The 15,206-nt window shown below is 43.0% G+C and overlaps 2 protein-coding genes and 1 pseudogene across 2 annotated transcripts, besides 62 other annotated features; all 3 read right to left on the bottom strand.

Annotated features, from left to right (window-relative positions):
* Window positions 1-14: part of a sequence feature (AT_rich) that runs on past the window's edge.
* Window positions 1-2,908: part of a sequence feature (areas merged during assembly that could not be assigned to a particular haplotype. This can correspond to areas where the two haplotypes were merged or to regions with more than two copies in the genome that were merged during assembly.) that runs on past the window's edge.
* Window positions 211-314: a microsatellite.
* Tc00.1047053508799.240 (aminopeptidase, putative) lies at window positions 456-2,018 on the bottom strand (the record flags this gene model as incomplete). Its single annotated transcript, XM_814718.1, has 1 exon — window positions 456-2,018. The coding sequence occupies one exon, from the start codon at window positions 2,016-2,018 to the stop codon at window positions 456-458; it is 1,563 nt and encodes a 520-aa protein (XP_819811.1).
* Window positions 2,138-2,231: a sequence feature (T-rich).
* Window positions 2,292-2,316: a microsatellite.
* Window positions 2,620-2,669: a microsatellite.
* Window positions 2,830-2,872: a sequence feature (A-rich).
* Window positions 2,909-3,116: a sequence feature (haploid, non-Esmeraldo-like haplotype).
* Window positions 2,950-3,012: a sequence feature (T-rich).
* Window positions 3,054-3,117: a microsatellite.
* Window positions 3,117-5,222: a sequence feature (haploid, Esmeraldo-like haplotype).
* Window positions 3,268-3,310: a sequence feature (A-rich).
* Window positions 3,434-3,463: a microsatellite.
* Window positions 3,483-3,569: a sequence feature (CT-rich).
* Window positions 3,598-3,662: a microsatellite.
* Window positions 4,405-4,435: a sequence feature (AT_rich).
* Window positions 4,577-4,644: a sequence feature (T-rich).
* Window positions 4,712-4,741: a microsatellite.
* Window positions 5,223-6,594: a sequence feature (heterozygous, non-Esmeraldo-like haplotype).
* On the bottom strand, window positions 5,238-6,998 carry Tc00.1047053508799.230 (hypothetical protein, conserved; the record flags this gene model as incomplete). The annotated part of the gene is made up of 1 exon (XM_814717.1): window positions 5,238-6,998. The coding sequence occupies one exon, from the start codon at window positions 6,996-6,998 to the stop codon at window positions 5,238-5,240; it is 1,761 nt and encodes a 586-aa protein (XP_819810.1).
* Window positions 6,595-7,144: a sequence feature (areas merged during assembly that could not be assigned to a particular haplotype. This can correspond to areas where the two haplotypes were merged or to regions with more than two copies in the genome that were merged during assembly.).
* Window positions 7,125-7,144: a microsatellite.
* Window positions 7,145-7,254: a sequence feature (heterozygous, Esmeraldo-like haplotype).
* Window positions 7,255-7,583: a sequence feature (areas merged during assembly that could not be assigned to a particular haplotype. This can correspond to areas where the two haplotypes were merged or to regions with more than two copies in the genome that were merged during assembly.).
* Window positions 7,307-7,349: a microsatellite.
* Window positions 7,584-7,925: a sequence feature (heterozygous, non-Esmeraldo-like haplotype).
* Window positions 7,921-7,969: a sequence feature (AT_rich).
* Window positions 7,926-9,561: a sequence feature (haploid, Esmeraldo-like haplotype).
* Window positions 8,348-8,368: a microsatellite.
* Window positions 8,828-8,851: a microsatellite.
* Window positions 8,996-9,078: a sequence feature (A-rich).
* Window positions 9,182-9,239: a sequence feature (T-rich).
* Window positions 9,562-9,645: a sequence feature (haploid, non-Esmeraldo-like haplotype).
* Window positions 9,607-10,797, bottom strand: Tc00.1047053508799.220 (annotated as a pseudogene).
* Window positions 9,646-9,664: a sequence feature (heterozygous, Esmeraldo-like haplotype).
* Window positions 9,665-10,963: a sequence feature (areas merged during assembly that could not be assigned to a particular haplotype. This can correspond to areas where the two haplotypes were merged or to regions with more than two copies in the genome that were merged during assembly.).
* Window positions 10,964-11,493: a sequence feature (areas merged during assembly that could not be assigned to a particular haplotype. This can correspond to areas where the two haplotypes were merged or to regions with more than two copies in the genome that were merged during assembly.).
* Window positions 11,416-11,456: a microsatellite.
* Window positions 11,494-11,547: a sequence feature (heterozygous, non-Esmeraldo-like haplotype).
* Window positions 11,548-11,860: a sequence feature (areas merged during assembly that could not be assigned to a particular haplotype. This can correspond to areas where the two haplotypes were merged or to regions with more than two copies in the genome that were merged during assembly.).
* Window positions 11,695-11,720: a sequence feature (AT_rich).
* Window positions 11,861-12,189: a sequence feature (heterozygous, Esmeraldo-like haplotype).
* Window positions 11,920-11,983: a sequence feature (A-rich).
* Window positions 12,051-12,142: a sequence feature (G-rich).
* Window positions 12,190-12,495: a sequence feature (areas merged during assembly that could not be assigned to a particular haplotype. This can correspond to areas where the two haplotypes were merged or to regions with more than two copies in the genome that were merged during assembly.).
* Window positions 12,196-12,239: a sequence feature (AT_rich).
* Window positions 12,296-12,337: a sequence feature (A-rich).
* Window positions 12,496-12,618: a sequence feature (areas merged during assembly that could not be assigned to a particular haplotype. This can correspond to areas where the two haplotypes were merged or to regions with more than two copies in the genome that were merged during assembly.).
* Window positions 12,614-12,651: a microsatellite.
* Window positions 12,619-13,088: a sequence feature (areas merged during assembly that could not be assigned to a particular haplotype. This can correspond to areas where the two haplotypes were merged or to regions with more than two copies in the genome that were merged during assembly.).
* Window positions 12,656-12,715: a sequence feature (A-rich).
* Window positions 12,827-12,862: a microsatellite.
* Window positions 12,944-13,071: a sequence feature (T-rich).
* Window positions 13,089-14,695: a sequence feature (haploid, Esmeraldo-like haplotype).
* Window positions 13,165-13,236: a sequence feature (CT-rich).
* Window positions 13,275-13,327: a sequence feature (A-rich).
* Window positions 13,451-13,484: a sequence feature (AT_rich).
* Window positions 13,632-13,698: a sequence feature (T-rich).
* Window positions 13,707-13,751: a microsatellite.
* Window positions 14,011-14,124: a sequence feature (A-rich).
* Window positions 14,492-14,527: a sequence feature (CT-rich).
* Window positions 14,696-14,735: a sequence feature (haploid, non-Esmeraldo-like haplotype).
* Window positions 14,736-15,206: part of a sequence feature (heterozygous, non-Esmeraldo-like haplotype) that runs on past the window's edge.
* Window positions 14,855-14,881: a microsatellite.

The following is a 15,206-nucleotide window of genomic DNA, read 5'->3' as shown; positions in this document are numbered from 1 at the left end:
TAAATAAATAAATTCATACTATTATAGAACCCAACATTTTTTTTTTTTTTCTTTCACATTGATGTCATGTCGCATCCAATCCCCACACCGTATCCGTTTGCAAATACATGCGTAATAAAATGCTGCTTTGGTATTCCATGCGATTTACATCTAAGTAATATAATCCTCTCTGCGTCCTGCGGAATAAATACAACAAACCGTAAGTAAACCAAAAAAAAAAAAAAAAAAAAACAAAAGAAAGAAAGAAGAAAACAAAAAACACCAAACAAAAACGAAAAAAAAAAAAAACAAAAGAAAAAAAAAAAAAATAAAAATTTGGCTCAATTTATCCCCTATAAAATCCCAACATGTCCCCGTACGGTATTATCTGTTAACTCCGAAAAAACATCGCACCAAGACAAGCCGATAACAATAACAATTAGTTGGTGTTTCTTCATTTACCCTTTCCTACAACATTATCGTAAATTACGAAGATATTCCATCAGCAGTGCTGGACCAAAGCCAGTGGCCTTGTCATTTTCAAATGCGGGAAAGGCCATATCCACGTGGATGTGCTTGCCTTTGAAGTCAGGGCTGAGGTGATTAGCGACAAAGTGTCCTGCACACGAGACACTGGCGTTGTTTACCTGCTTCACTGAATTGCGCATATCAGCAACGGGGCTCCTGAACTCTGTTACATGATACTCCGGACAGTACAGCACGGGGAAGCACGTCTCGCCGGAAACCCTGCCGGCCTTCAAGAAGGACAATTCTTCTTCTTCATCGTTTACAAATATGCCCGCGTGCCTGTGGCCGGTGGCAATGCCCTGCGCACCCGTTAAAGTAGCCATGTCGACAAGAACATCCGGCTTAAAGGAAATCTCATGTGTTGCGTGAAAAACTCCGTCCCCGAGTACAAGGCGACCCTCAGCGTCGGTGTTATTTACTTCCACAGTCTTTCCCGACTTCAATGTCAAAATGTCATCATTGCGGTACGCATCGGGTCCAATCGCATTCTCAGCCAGGCACAATGTACAACTCAATTCGATTGGCATCTGCAGACGCACAGCAGTGAGGAAACCACAAAAGACTGCCGCAGCACCCCCCATGTCGCGTTTCATCCCCGTCATAAAATTGGTTGGCTTCAGCGACAAACCACCTGAGTCATACACGATGCCCTTACCAACCAGTGCGACCTTTTTTCTCGTCTCGTCCTTTGGTTTATATGAAAGCGTTACAAGCCGCGGTGCTTCTGCCGCACATTTTCCCACAGAATAAATACCGCCATAACCTCGTTCGCGTAGTTCCTCGCCACAAATGACATCCACAGCGCATCCCAGCTCCTTGGCGTAACTCTGTGCAACCTCTGCAAAGGTGGCAGTGTTTAACAGATTGGTCGGTGCATCCACAAGACGTTGGCAAAGCTGTGTCGAAGTGGCGACAACAACCAATTCGCTTGGTGATGGATTAGGGGCTGTCGGGAAGACCACAGTGAGACGAACACAGTTGTCACAGTACCCTCTCGCGGCCAGACCCTCCTTTGCAGTAAAGTTACGTTTTGCGCTGCGCGCGGCTGCCACTGCAATTGCGAGAGCCGCGGTTGAGCAGACAAATACGTCGACTTTTGTTTCGGGTCCTTTTATTTCCTCAAGAGCCGCAGAAAGAAGGGATACAACCACATCGGGTCGGGCAGAACAGTTTGTGCGGGAAGCCTCAGAGGGCACCTCGCCAACCAACACACGCACAAACCTCTCATTTGCCTCATTCTTCACGCCCTCCGCAAGTACCGCGTATGTTTCACCCTTTTTCACGCGTTGAATGGCCTCAGCGACGGCAGGGCAATAAAATGGAAGCTCTTTCAGCGCATCCTCCCGCAGTTGGGCATGTGTGCCGAGAATGACGACAAAAGTTGATGCAAGGCCCGCTGTGTGTGTCTTTTTGTATGCGTCAACGTCAGTAAATTCAACGTTTGTTTTGAAGTTGACGCATGATCGCACAAACTCCGACGCCCCTGAATCTGTAGCAGGAGGTCTGTTCATTTATGTATTATTGTTCCTTCTTTACCCTTCCCTTTCCTTCACGTTACAAGGGCTCCTGTAACCACACCGTCAGTGCTTCACGATAAAGTACACTGCACCACACGTGTGGGCGCCACCACAACAAAAACGGAAAAGGAAGAAGAAAAAAAAAAGGAAAAGTAACACAACAACAAAAAATAAAATAAAATAATAATAATAATAACGAAGAAACAACGTTTCAACTCATCCAAGCCCACAAGCGCACATCACCATTATCCCCCTCCCATTGGCAACAAAAAAAAAAAAAAAAAAAAAAAAATTTGTTCGCCCCACAAGACAAAGAACAATGTGAACAGACAATACACGACGCAGGGTGTCATGTTAACTGCCTGCAGCCAATCTTTTTTTTTTTTTTTTCCTTTTCTCTCACACATGCGTTGGAAGACTATTCCCTCCTACTGACACCGTTGTTGCTCATCATCACATTTCTTCCAGTTACCCTCCCTCCCATTTCTCCGAGGTTGAAAATGTGAAGAGAGAACACAAACACAGGGAGCGAATAATAATAATAAAGAGAGAAACAGACAGAAAGACACGGAGAGAGAAAGAGACAAAACAACAAATATATATGTATGTATATTGATATATATATATATATATATATATATATATTTGAGATGACAAGGAGTAAATGACACCGCACAACATTTGGCCACCACCAACACCACCGCCGCCCCCCTACTGATCCCTGCACCCGGAGGAAGGGAGGGCGGAGGGGAAGGGAATAAACAAACAAACAAGAACGGTATCAAAAAAAAAAAAAAAATCAATCTTTTCTTCTTTTTTTTTTTTTTCTTTTTGTCTCTTTTTTCTTTGGGGAAAACAATAACAATAAGCACATTAAAACTGATCCTTTCCCCTTGGCCCGTTTTTTTTCTTCTTTTTTTAGGGGAAAAAAAAAAGGGAAAAAAAAAAAAAATAATAAAGGTAAAAGTAAAAATAAAAAAGAGAGAAACAGACAGAAAGACACGGAGAGAGAAAGAGACAAAACAACAAATATATATGTATATGCATATATGTATGTATGTATATATTGATATATATATATATTAATATATATTTGAGATGGCAAGGAGTAAACGACACCGCACAGACATTTCTGGCCACCACCGCCGCCCCCCCTACTGATCCTGCACCCGGAGGAAGGGAGGGCGGAGGGGAAGGGAATAAACAAACAAACAAAAACGGTATCAAAAAAAAAAAAAATCAATCTTTTCTTCTTTTCTTTTCTTTTTTCATGTCTCTTTTTTTTTGTGTGTGTGTGTTTCTTTGGGTGAAAACAATAACAATAAGCACATTAAAACTGATTCGCCACCACTACCCTTCCCCACCCTCCTTTGGACATGGGCGTACGTCCTCCCGTGCAGACGCACATGTTTTTTTTTTTTGTTTTTTTATTTTCTTTTCGTTTAAGGAGGAGGGGGAAAAGAAAGAAAGGGAGGAAAGAAGCGCCAAAGAAAAAAGAGATTAACAAAAAATGTGTAAAATGAAAAACAGACAAAAAAAAACAAATCTGCGGAGAGCCGGTTGGCACAAATCAACAAAGACACACGCAGGCACCCCCCCCCCCACACACACACACACACTCCCACACATATATATATATTTTTATATATATATTTAATGCATCTGCCCCACCCAGTGGAGTTTATTACAAAAGTACCCACAAAACAAAACAAGAAAAAACAAGAAAAAGGCAGCAAGACGCATGGATAAATACAATGAGCCCACCACTAACAGAACAGGAGCAATGGTAAAAAAAAAAAAAAAGGATTTCAACGTCGCAACGCCTTAAAAAAGACGATAATGGAAGAAAAATAAAAGATGGAAAAAAAAGAAGCAATAACAGTTGATGCTGCAGTCTCTTCTTGAAGGAAAACAAGCAGCAGCCGCCCCCCACCCCGTCCCCCCGGCTGCGTAGAATGTGTTATTATTATCATTTTTTTCTTTTCCTTTTTTGCCGTCTCTTCTTTGCCTGATTACATGTGAGTTATTCACTTCTCACATGACCCAACATGCCCACATGATTATATAAATACACATTTCCGTGTGGATTTCTTCTTTTTTTTTTTTTTTGTTTGTACAATGAGACGGAAAGCGAAATCAAATTTGAGTGCTTTCCGTATTGTTTCCCAACACAAACGGTGAGGCACGGAAGTGCCATCGTTCAACGCACTCCTTTTTTTCCCACATCCCCAATTTGATTTTCTTTTTCCGTCTTTCATGCCGGCTTCTCACCGCACCACTTCTCAGCCTCAACCCGTCACAATGCGTGTGTCCCCCCCCGCTGCGTCACTCGCAGCCAAACGACACGGAAATATTCCTTCACGCGGTGAAGCACAACAACAATAATAATAAAAATTTAAAAAATTTTTTAAGACAAGTCGTGACTCTGCATTTCGCCCACGCACCCCATTCAATCCGCGTCCACCGCCCCATTTCCTTCCGGTTCTGTCATTTCTTCTAACGTCCCGGCACGCCGCCAGTGACGGGGGAGGGGGGCCGCGTAACACACACACAAAACAAAAAAAAAGAGGGAAAAGGAGGAAGATGAAGGGGAGAATTAAAAAAGAAAAAGAAAAAAAGACCGATACTACATGTAACAAGCGCAATGCCGCCGCACAAATAAGACATGTGCACCCACCACCACCACCAAAAAAAAAAAAAATGAAAAAAAAAAAAAATTTATTGGGAGACGTGAAAAAATTATTCTCCGACGGGTCAGGGCAGCGAGGACAAGAATATATAAAAAGTGAAAAGAAAAAACCCACTTTTTCTTTTCTTTTTTTTTTTTTCGGTTTTGTTGTCATCCATTTCTAGTCGTTTTGTTTCTCAACCTTCTTTTTTTCCCTCCCCGCTCCCTTGTTGTTGCTGCCGCTGCTGCCTCCTCGCCTGTCATGCTCGGTGGCAAGAAATTCCCGGCGGGGAATGTGGCAACAGGCATCACATTATTACCCAACACCTCTTCCCCTCCCGCAAACACATTTCAACAAAGAAGAAGAAAACTGCGAAAATGAAGCGCGGTGTCGCAAAACAACAAAAACGAAAAAAAACTTACATAAATGTTTTTAATCCCCCATCCCCTTCAAAAAAAAAAAGGGAAAATAATCCTCTTTTCATACCGTCCACTCTCTATTCAACCGACACTCAGTGCGGTCGAACTGAGATCCAGAAGTGACCCTACTTCAAACACGTTCTATGGCGCAGCTTCATGCGATTACGTTCCATCGTGGCGATCGGCGCCACCTCGTCAAATGATGGCGGGGCCGGAAGAGACGTCACGGACGCCGCGTTCACACTCCGCGACAGCTCCACCACCAAAGGCATGCACGGCAGCCCGTCCGTCTGAAAGTGGCGTATCTGCTGCGGCAGCCGTCGCACACTCTCGCAGTACTCCTTTAGTCGCAGGTACTGCTCCATGTTCTCGGCGTACCAAAAACCATGACGGTCCATCAACACACGACAGCGCAGTTTGTGGATCAGATGCCAAACGTCGTTTGTGCGAATAAGAGCGATAAACGACGTCTCGGAGCGTGGCTCAATACCCACAACGGTAGCAATATCAGGTCCACATGTCGCCTCAACCACACGGTTTAGGACAATAATGGTGCGATCCCGCAATTCACAAGGAAACATTTGAATAAAGATCGGTATTAATTGGCATTTATTCAATGTCCGTTGTTTGTTTATACCAGAGAGTAAGGCCATGTTCATACTTTCTGTGCTTGTCGTGATAGAGCCTCCGCGGTTTTGTAATATTTCATTGGTAATTAAGACGGAAATGTACGGCACGTATCGTAGTATATTTTGTAGTTGCCCGTGAACATTGATGGATTTGCGAGATACGTTTACGGAAGGCTGTTTTTTAGTTATTTTAGAATTATTTGAGGCTTCCACCCCAAATGCTGACTGTTGTGGAGTGGGGCAAATAAAAGTGTTTCGTTGAATGGGAGTTTTTTGGCCCATTTGCATGCCTTCATTTTTGTGCCCCACCGCCGGATTGCGATTATTATGATAAAGACCAAGATCATTTCGGTTGCTGCTGTGGTTCCTGCCGCAGTCAACACAATCACCGTCAAAAAGGAAAGAAATATCTTGCGGGGTACTCGTATTGCTTTTGTTCAAATTCACGGGAAACTGTCCCATTGCAGTTGGTAGGTTGGTCGCCCCATGGTTTCTTGGTAAAGTCGGTGGCGTTTGACAAGAAGCATCTGCAGTATGGCATTTAGACGATAAAACACCGTCCGTATTTAGAGGGTCGCTATCAGAGGGTGAAAAACTTAATTTCCGCCCGGTCCAACCAGCATTAACAACCGAAACTGAAAGATTGGCATTGGGCTCGGCAAACGGAGCCTGCTGCCACGGTATAATGACGTCTCGCTGCCCAACAGGGCCAGTGCACGCAATGTCACCACCTGGTTTGGAAGGGTTAACGCCAACAATATTAATGGCAGGTTGATTCTTTGCTTCCTCGCATGGAAAATGGATAATCGCACATTCGGTCGCAGCAGCTGCCGATACATCATCCCCGGTCGAATCACGCTCCAAATTACGCACCGTATCCGCGCCGCCTGTGTTGTTGGAAATTGATGCTAAGAGAGAGTTGGTACTTTCCATTCTGACGTGAGGAAATGCCGACACACCGACCATAGGCGACGTGCTTCGGTCCAAACAAGCCATCGGTACGGAAGGCCCATCAAACAGACCTTCGGTTACAAATTCGCTTGGGTCTAGAAAATCAAAGGCGTCCGTGCATATTAAAGGGAGAAGGCATCGGCTAGAATCAACACGCTCCTGTTCACTTGGCGTCGCCCCCTCAAATGGAAAGAAGTCATTCCATCGCGTGCTGGAATCAACACCACCACTGCCCTCGGCAAAAGTTAGGAAGGGAAATGAACATGGGAGGGTGCCGATATCAGTTTCCTCGTTCAATGAAGTCATCAGAGCTTGTCACTAATGTTTACCACTTTTTATCTCTCGCTTTGCGTGAGTACGTATATAGTATATGTATATAATATTATATATATACTATACACTATATGTTTTATTTTCCCCCTCCCCCCCACCCTTCTTCTTCTTCTTCTTCTGTGCACGTCTCCGTGTATGTATGTGTGTCTCCCTCGACGTTATTTTTCGTTCTTTCTTTCCTTCTCTTAATTTCCCTTATTTTTCTCCTTGATGCCTTTTATCAGATGATTCCCCCTTTTAAGAAATAATAATAATTAAATCATTGTGTCCATATAAAGGGGAAAAAAATAAATAAATAAATAAATAAACGAAAAAAAAAAAAAAGGTTTGACGGATTGCCCCCGCCCACAACTGTGTGTGTGTGTGTGGGTCCGTTGCGTGGAAGACATGTGCCTCGTATATATGAATATATATATTTGCGCACATGTATTTGTATGTGTTTTCACACAAAATTGCGCATGCATGCGTAAATGAGCACCATTAATTAATAAAAAATGAGCAAATTTTTCTGTGTGACAAAAGTCGCTTTAAGAGACGTCGGATAGACGCCGCAGCAGAAATCCCGCCTCTTCCCGGTTCACTGACTCTTTCGTAGTAGCCATTGACAGAACAGACAATTTGTTCATTTATTTATTCTTTTCTTTTTTTTTTAATTTTTCCTCTCCGCCTCGCCTCACGTATTTTACCGCCGCCCGTTCCATTCAATTTATTCCATGCGTTATATTTTTTCTCCCCTCCACCCGCTCGTCCTTCTTCCTCTCAGTTTGCATCCGTTGCTGTGCCCCTCCTCTCCATTCCCTCCTCCTCTCCCCCACGCCTTCCACCGCCGCCGTGCCCACAGCAGAAGGCCAAATGGGGGCAGGCAAACACAAACAAACTTGGCGGAGGACGCATCAATAATTAATTATTATTATTACCATTAAAAAAAAAAAGAAAAAAAAATTGATGCAGACGGCGTGGGATCGCCGCGGTGTTTCAAAATTCAAACCAAAACACACGCGAGACAGAAAATCAGGCAGGCATGTAAACACAGAGAGAGAGAGAACAGCCGCAGCGACGTGTGTGCATCGTGCAAATGCACATGTCACTTGCCCCGGGCCTCCTTTAGAGAGGCGCAAAGGGCGAAAAAAAAAAAAAGAGAGAAAAAGAAGGTAAACATATGACCATTAACAACTAACAGGTGATAATGATGGAAGGAGGCAAATGATTCGGTGAAGACAAATAAAAAAAAAAAAAAGAAGGGCAGAAGGGGAAGAGACACGTCCATCGCTCACTTTATCATGTCTCCGCAATGTTTATTCTCGACACACACACACACACACAGAGAGAGAGAGAGAGAGAGAAATATTTATATATTTATTTAGATATACGCGTAAATTGGCTGTAATTTCCACTTCACTTTCGTTCCACGGTCGCTCTTCAATACCCCACTGCGGCCACTTCCCACGCACAGACACAAAAAAAGAAATTTCCAAGAGAAACTCAGGCGTAGCCAAAAAAAAAAAAAAAAATTTGTCTTTAAAACACGCAGAGGGAAAAAAAAAAAAAAACAAATAATAAACGGACGGACGGGCAGGCAAACGAACCAACAGCCCAGTCCTCCTAAAACGCCTTCCTCTCTTTGTTCCCAGTCACACACGCACACAGAGAGAGAGAAAGGGAGGGAGAAAATGGCGTGGCTTTCTACCAAACTTGGGTGGGGTGCACAACGTGACTGCCGCTCGCAACTCCCCTTCCCCCCACAAACAAAATACTCGCGAATTATTGCCGCCACACGCACTGTTTTCCCTCCCACCCCTTCACTCTTCTCTTCTCTCCTCTTCTCTCACTCATCCAATCATTCATTTGTTATTTCTATTTGTTTATCACTGTGTTGCGGTTGCCTCTGCCTGTCAATGTCACCACGCCTGAGAAACCCCGCCCTCCTCCCCCAAAAAAAAAATATTTCTTCTTTGAAAAGATCGTCGCACTCTTTTCTTTTGTTTTCTTTTCCTTCCAAATTTTATTCCTTTTTTTTTTTCCTTTTTTATTATTATTATTTTTTAATTTTTTTACACTTCCTTCTGCTGCCTGTTCCCGTCAGCCGCACCAGCAGGCGGCGCAGGCAGCGCCAACAGCACAACGTAACAAAACAAAAGAGCGGGGGATCCAAATCTAAAGAAAAAAAAAAAATAGACAAATAGGCAAAAGAAGAAAGAAGAAAGAAAAAAAAAAGGCAGGAGGAGTGCTCTCCTTTCACAGGGTTCCACGTGTCAACACGTTACTCCGCTTCATTGTTTTCGCCGTCTTCCCCTCCACGGCCGCAGAGATGTTCGGAATTTGTTAGTTGGAGAAAACGTGAGCAAACAAAAAAAGGAAAAAAGAAAAGAAGATAGCGGCAATGGGGAAGAGAGAAAAAAAAAAATTGCTCCCTCCACGCATGCTACTTTGCCCGGCGCTTGTGGCTGCATTGCACTGCGTTCTTCGAATTGTCCAATTGTCACACCACCCAACTTTCCCGCACTCCACCTGCCGTTCGTTTGTTCTGCCGTTTTTTTTTCCCCCCTTGTTTTGTGCCCGCGCGTGAAACTTACCCCTCTATTCACACCTCCGGGTGTAACCCTACAAACCTTCTAGCATCGCGGTTACGTTCCATCGTGGCGATCGGCGCCACCTCGTCAAATGATGGCGGGGCCGGAAGAGACGTCACGGACGCCGCGTTCACACTCCGCGACAGCTCCACCACCAAAGGCATGCACGGCAGCCCGTCCGTCTGAAAGTGGCGTATCTGCTGCGGCAGCCGTCGTACACTCTCGCAGTACTCCTTTAGCCGCAGGTACTGCTCCATGTTCTCGGCGTACCAAAAACCATGACGGTCCATCAACACACGACAGCGCAGTTTGTGGATCAGATGCCAAACGTCGTTTGTGCGAATAAGAGCGATAAACGACGTCTCGGAGCGTGGCTCAATACCCACAACGGTGGCAATATCAGGTCCACATGTCGCCTCAACCACGCGGTTTAGGACAATAATGGTGCGATCCCTCAATTCACAAGGAAACATTTGGATAAAGATCGGTATTAATTGGCATTTATCGAATGTCCGTTGTTTGGTTATATCAGAGAGTAAGGCCATGTTCATACTTCCTGTGCTTGTCGTGATAGACCCCCGCGGTTTTGTAATATTTCATGATAAAACTGAAATGTACGGCACGTATCGTAGTATATTTTGTAGTTGCCCGTGAACATTGATGGATTTGCGAGATACATTTACGGAAGGCTGTTTTTTAGTTATTTTAGAATTATTTGAAGCTTCCACCTCAAATGCTGACTGTTGTGGAGTGGGGCAAATAAAAGTGTTTCGTTGAATGGGAATTTTTTGGCCCATTTGCATGCCTTCATTTTTGTGCCCCACCGCCGGATTGCGATTATTATGATAAAGACCAAGATCATTTCGGTTGCTGCTGTGGTTCCTGCCGCAGTCAACACAATCACCGTCAAAAAGGAAAGAAATATCTTGCGGCGTACTCGTATTGCTTTTGTTCAAATTCACGGGAAACTGTCCCATTGCAGTTGGTAGGTTGGTCGCCTCATGGTTTCTTGGTAAAGTCGGTGGCGTTGGACAAGAAGCATCTGCAGTATGGCGTTTATACGATAAGACAGCATCCGTATTTAGAGGGTCGCTATCAGAAGGAGAAAAACTTAATTTCCGCCCGGTCCAACCAGCATTAGCAACCGAAACTGAAAGATTGGCATTGGTCTCTGCAAACGGAGCCTGCTGCCACGGTATCATGACTTCTCGCCGCCCAACAGGGCCAGTGCACGCAATGTCACCACCTGGTTTGAAAGAGTTAGCGCCAGCAATATTAATGGCAGGTTGATTCTTTGCTTGCTCGCATGAAAAATTGATAATCGCACATTCGGTCGCAGGAGCTGCCGATACATCATCCCCGGTCGAATCACGCTCCACATTACGCACCGTATCCGCGCCGCTTGTGTTGTGGAAATTGTTGCTAAGAGAGAGTTGGTACTTTCCATTCTGACGTGAGGAAATGCCGACACACCGGCTATAGGCGACGTGCTTCGGTCCAAACAAGCCATCGGTACGGAAGGCCCATCAAACAGACCTTCGGTTACAAATTCGCTTGGGTCTGGAAAATCAAAGGCGTCCGTGCATATTAAAGGGAGAAGGCATCGGCTAGAATCAACACGCTCCTGTTCAATTGGCGTCGCCCCCCCAAACGTAAAGAAGTCATTCCATCGCGTGCTGAAATCAACACCACCACTACCCTCGGCAAAAGTTAGTAAGGGAAATGAACATGGGAGGGTGCCGATATCAGTTCCTCGTTCAATGAAGTCATCAGAGATTGACTAATGTTTACCAATTTTTATCTCGCTTTGCGTGAGTACGTATATAGTATATATATATATAATATATATATTATATTATATGTTTATTTTTCCCCCCCCCCTCTTCTTCTTTTCTTCTTCTGGGATTCTTCCTTTCCCCTTATTTTTCTCTTGATGCCTTTTATCAGATGATTCCCCCTTTAAGAAATAATAATAATAAAATCATTGTGTCCATTTAAAGGGGAAAATATAAAAAAGAAAAAAAGAAAAAAGAAAAGTTTGACGGATTGCCCCTGCCCACAGTTGTGTGTGGGTCCGTTGCGTGGAAGACATATGCCTCATATATATATATAATATATAATATATGCGCACATGTATTTGTATGTGTTTTCAGACAAAATTGCGCATGCATGCGTAAATGAGCACCATTAATTAATAAAAAATGAGCAAATTTTTCTGTGTGACAAAAGTCGCTTTAAGAGACGTCGGATAGACGCCGCAGCAGACATCCCGCCTCTTCCCGGTTCACTGACACTTTCATAGTAGCCATTGACAGAACAGACAATTTGTTCATTTATTTATTCTTGTCTTTTTTTTTTGTTAAATTTCTTTTTTCTTTTTTTTTCTCTCCGCCTCGCCTCACGTATTTTTTACCGCCGCCCGTTCCATTCAATTTATTCCATGCGTTATATTTTTTCCCCTCCCCTCCCCTCCACCCGCTCGTCCTTCTTTCTCTCAGTTTGCATCCGTTGCTGTGCCCCTCCTCTCCATCCCCTCCTTCTCTCCCCCACGCCTTCCACCGCCGCCGTGCCCACAGCAGAACCAAATGGGCGCAACAATCATAAAATAATAATTTATCATAAAAAAAAAAAAAAAATTTTTTTTGTTGTTGTTCTTTTTGTTGTGTGTGTGTGTGCGTCTGCAACTCCATGTGCCTCTCCTTTTTTTTCTTTTTCATTTATTTATTTTATTTTGTTTCTTTTGTGTGTAAAGGGAAAGGGGATGTGGAGGTTCCTTCGCGAAATTGCCCGCATTTTTCCCCCCACAACCCTCTCCCCCCCTCTCCCCAACACACACACACACATCCATAAATACATCCGTCTCTCTCTCTCTCTCTGGCACAAGCAGAAACATACATGCGAACAGGCAGGCAGGCATTCCATGTTAATTAAATAATGAAATAAAATCTATTACTTATCAACGTCTTCTCAAAGAAATCACGTCGTCCACTCAATTTTTTCTTCGCCACTCCGCCGTTGTTTTTTTTTTGTTTTTGTTGTTTTCTTTTTTTTTTTTTCCGGCCTTTCGTTTCTTTGCTCAATTTATTTATTTATTTTTTCTCTTCTTTTCCTTTTCTTCTTGGCGCCTGCATTGCGCCGCACATGCGGTCGGAGGCCAAAAATATGTTCCATCCGCATCGACGAAAACAAAAAAAAAAGAAGGGCGATTTAATGCGGCAGGATCGCAAGACGAAAATAAAAATGAAACAAAAAAAAAAAAAAAAAAAATTGGGGTGGCGGGGGGTAAAAATACTCTTCTTCCTTTTCCCCCTCCCTTCCCCCTTTTGGTCGTCCCTCTCCTCCGAACACAAAATAAACAAAAAAAAAAAAGAAAGAAGGGCAGAAGAGAGAGGGGGAAACGCAAAAAAGACAAAAAAAAAAAAGAGACGATTTATTTAAAGTGCAAACAAAACAAAAAAAAATGAAAAAAAAAGAAACGGACTTCCCGCACGCGTCTTTTGATTATTTTGCCCACTCCCTTCTTCCCCTTCCCCTCCCCTTCTTTTTCCTTTTCACGTTTTACGGGCGGTAAGAAGAAGAAGAAGAAGGAAAGAGGAAGTGGGGGGGAAAGACACAAATTAAAAAAAAAAAAAAGAAAAAAAGTCAGTTGCTTGTGGGTATTTGCACCTCCTCGCGAGTCTTTTTTGTTTTTTGTTTTTTTTTGTTTTTTGTTGTTTCTTTCTTTCTTTCTTTCTCCATGTTGCCAATTGTTGTGTTTGCGTGTGTAACAACGCCCACCGCAAGAATTAAATGAAACATGCAAAATCAGCGTACACTTCTAAACAATTAATAAATGCGTCAGCAAACGTAGACATCAATAAATAAATATATAAATATAAATATATTTATTGTTTGCATACATATGAGCGTTTCCAGTAGGAGTTATCACAAGACACACGCACAAACATACAAGCACATACATGCAATCAGATATGTTTATACATAGATGAATGTTTTTAATGAATAAAAGAAGTAACACGCAATTTACAAGCAACCGCAAAGTTAAACAAAACAAACAAAAAAAAAAGAAGGCAAAATAACAAACACACAATAAAGAAGAATAATAATTAATAAAGAAAGAAAAGAAATGAAAAAAAAAAAAAAAGAGAGAGAGAAATTCACGGATTCTTCTGAATTAGATGCACACACATAGCATCCAACTTGAATCCAACAATAGTTTCCTCTTAAATCACTTTTATCGTTCCTTTCATTTCCACTCGCCCGAATACGCATTCCGGCCTCCCATCCCTTTCCCTCCCCTGAAAGGAAATGTTCATCGTCTCACAAGGAGGGTATGCGACTTGCAAGAATTGCTTCTTCATTCGTATTAAATTCCAGTTTCCCCAGGCTCCGCCCACCCACACTCCCACGCTTATTTTTGTTTTATTTTATTTTATATATTTTCATCTTTTTGTATTTTCTTCATTTATTTAAATTATTTTCTTTTCTTTTCTTTTCCTTTTTTCTTTTTTTTTTTTCCCTTTTCCTTTTGGTTATTATTATGACTATTATCTTTGACGTTATTGTGACAACTGCGCTCTCCAACCTTCATTTCCCTCCTCTCCCACTCGCGCTCTCAATGCTCATCGGACTCCGCCACGCTGCTCGCCCCCGTCAACGGCGCACCCCTTAAACCCCCTTACACCACCCCACACTTTTCCCCCGCCCTCGTGCCGTGTGTGCCCGTCTTCCGCCGCCACCACCGCTCCCCCCCCCCCCGCTTCCCCGCCCGCCATGCGAGAATGGCGGTTTGGGGGGAAGAGAAAAAAGGAAAAGACGCGAAGTGTATGCTTCTAGGCACGTGGAAACGTGCACACATGCACACGGGTCGGTGTGGGGGGAAGGGGGAAAGGAGTGGAAGAAAAAAGAGGAAAAAAGAAGAAAAGAGAAGAGGCCAAACCGCGTGGACGTGTCTGGCCATTTATTGTTTTTTTGTTGTTGTTGTTTTTTGCGTAAATGTCATTTGGACGTAATGAAAAAAAAAAAAAAAAAGATCGCACATTTTCACTTAAACAACGTGTCTCATAAGACAGAAGAAACAAAACGAAAAAAAAAAAGAAACTCGCCTTTTTTTTTTTTTTTCCCTTTCGGTGTCCGTGAGGAGAGTTGGAAATCACCGAGAAAAAAAAGGAGTTTAAAAAAAAAAAAAAAAAGCATACAAAGACAAAGACAAGCGCATCATAAGGGGGAGAAAAGAAACACAAGAAAACAAGCAAAGCGAAAAAAAAAAAAAGGAAAAAAAAAAAAGTAAAGGACAGATGGCAGAAGACGAAACTTGAAAAATAAAAGAAAGGGGGAACAAAAAAAGCACCTCCCCGTCTGCAGTAACATGCATGACAAAGAGTACGCGGCAACGGTAATGAGGGGGACAATGTTTTTCGTTTTTATTTCGTATTACGTTGTTTTGCGTTTTCCTTGGGAACCCCTTTTCACTGTGTCCCATACATACTTTGCCGCACTTCTGACGTCCATTTCCTTTTTTTTTTTTTTTCCTTTTGGTTATTTAGCCCGGGGGGAGAAAAGTAGTCTTGTCCTTTTTTTGTGTTATATTTACTTAGTTAATCTCATCCTG

This window comes from Trypanosoma cruzi, genomic scaffold, assembly GCF_000209065.1.
Source record: "Trypanosoma cruzi strain CL Brener 1047053517061 genomic scaffold, whole genome shotgun sequence".
NCBI classification, from domain to species: domain Eukaryota; phylum Euglenozoa; class Kinetoplastea; order Trypanosomatida; family Trypanosomatidae; genus Trypanosoma; species Trypanosoma cruzi.
The sequence above is the reverse complement of the archived record's forward strand: the minus strand, read 5'-3'. Positions and strand labels throughout refer to the sequence as shown.